Genomic DNA, 1,149 nt, shown 5'->3' with positions numbered 1-1,149 from the left:
TGCTCCTGGCCCAGCTCCGTTAGCAACTGCCCGTGTAACCTAGGACAAGTCCCCTCTTTTATCTGGGTCAGATGATCACCCAGGCCTCTTCCATCTGGAATGTTCTCTGTTTTGTGACCAGCCTTGGCAGGCTGGAACTGAACTAGCTATGCAGAGAGCCACCATTATTTCCAATAGCCAAGTACCCTCGCCGCCCGCCCCCGCCATACATTGCGACTCTGCACTTAGTGGCAGGTGCCTTATTTAACCAGAGAGAGTCTAATCAGAACCTATTTTCCTTCTCCTTTCTAGGTGTTTAGTGACGACCTTACCAAGCCAGTCATTGATAACATTGTGTCTGATCTCATTCAGATTTATACCATGGACACAGAGATCCCCTAAGGCCCCGGTCCAGGCCTGCCCAAAGAGAAGCCTGGGACGCTCGGTTGCCAGGGGACGGCGCCACCACATCGCCGTGACGGCTGGTCCCCAGAGGACTGGCTGGGAGGACTGGTTTTGTGCTGCAGGAGACGGGCTGGCGAAGGCAATGACATGCTGCCACTTTGATTATCATGCTTTGACTGTCCCTGGCAGCCGTGGTCCAGACGGTGACAGGAGCCGTGCCTCCAGCAGCAGGAGTGCGCTGTGTGGGGTGGCCCCAAGGCGTCCGAGTCTGCTTTTGTCCTTTGAAAGGATACTGACTACAGTCAAGGAGTAGTGTCATTGGAAGAAAAATCGAAGAACGATGGAAATGTGCCCCCAGAGTTTTTTTTTTAAGTCAGATTTATAGAAAGTATGAATGTGCAACAGATGGGATTTTATTTTGTGTAATAAAAGATGATACAAATCAACAGAGACACCCTGTCTTTTCTCTGTAGCCCGTGCTGCCCCGGGGTGTTGATGGGTGCTGTCCAGACTCAGTTTCCCTTCAAATGCTCTGCTGTCTAGGTGGGCTTGCCCCTTGTGCTCTTGAGAGGTTCCTGGGGCGGGCCCACCATCGCTTCCTGAGGGTGCGATGACACAGCGTGTGCCCATGTCATGGCAGCGTCCCCTAAAGGAGCCCACGTGTCCTCCCTTCTCCACCACTGGGACATTTGTAGGGCTTGACAATCATCCTGCTTGGTGAGCAACCATAAATTTGGAAAGAGGGAGTATCATTTGGGTTCAAAA

General features: G+C 52.3%; 1 protein-coding gene across 2 annotated transcripts in view; it reads left to right on the top strand.

The window, feature by feature from the left end:
• The window catches only part of CCNQ (cyclin Q), a 10,974-nt gene extending 10,138 nt beyond the window's left edge, over positions 1–836 (top strand). Inside the window, exon 5 of one of the 2 annotated variants that reach the window (XM_039866941.1) lies at positions 352–836. In XM_039866941.1, the coding sequence (XP_039722875.1) occupies positions 352–381 (30 nt within the window). In that variant the 3' untranslated portion in view covers positions 382–836. Of the gene's footprint in view, positions 1–291 lie in introns of both variants that reach the window. The other variant, XM_039866940.1, reaches the window with a different exon arrangement.
• The last annotated feature ends 313 nt before the right edge of the window (positions 837–1,149 follow it).

This window comes from Pteropus medius, unplaced genomic scaffold, assembly GCF_902729225.1.
Source record: "Pteropus medius unplaced genomic scaffold, Ma_sr-lr_union100, whole genome shotgun sequence".
Lineage (NCBI taxonomy): Eukaryota > Metazoa > Chordata > Mammalia > Chiroptera > Pteropodidae > Pteropus > Pteropus medius.
This window is presented reverse-complemented; position numbering and strand designations above follow the sequence as displayed.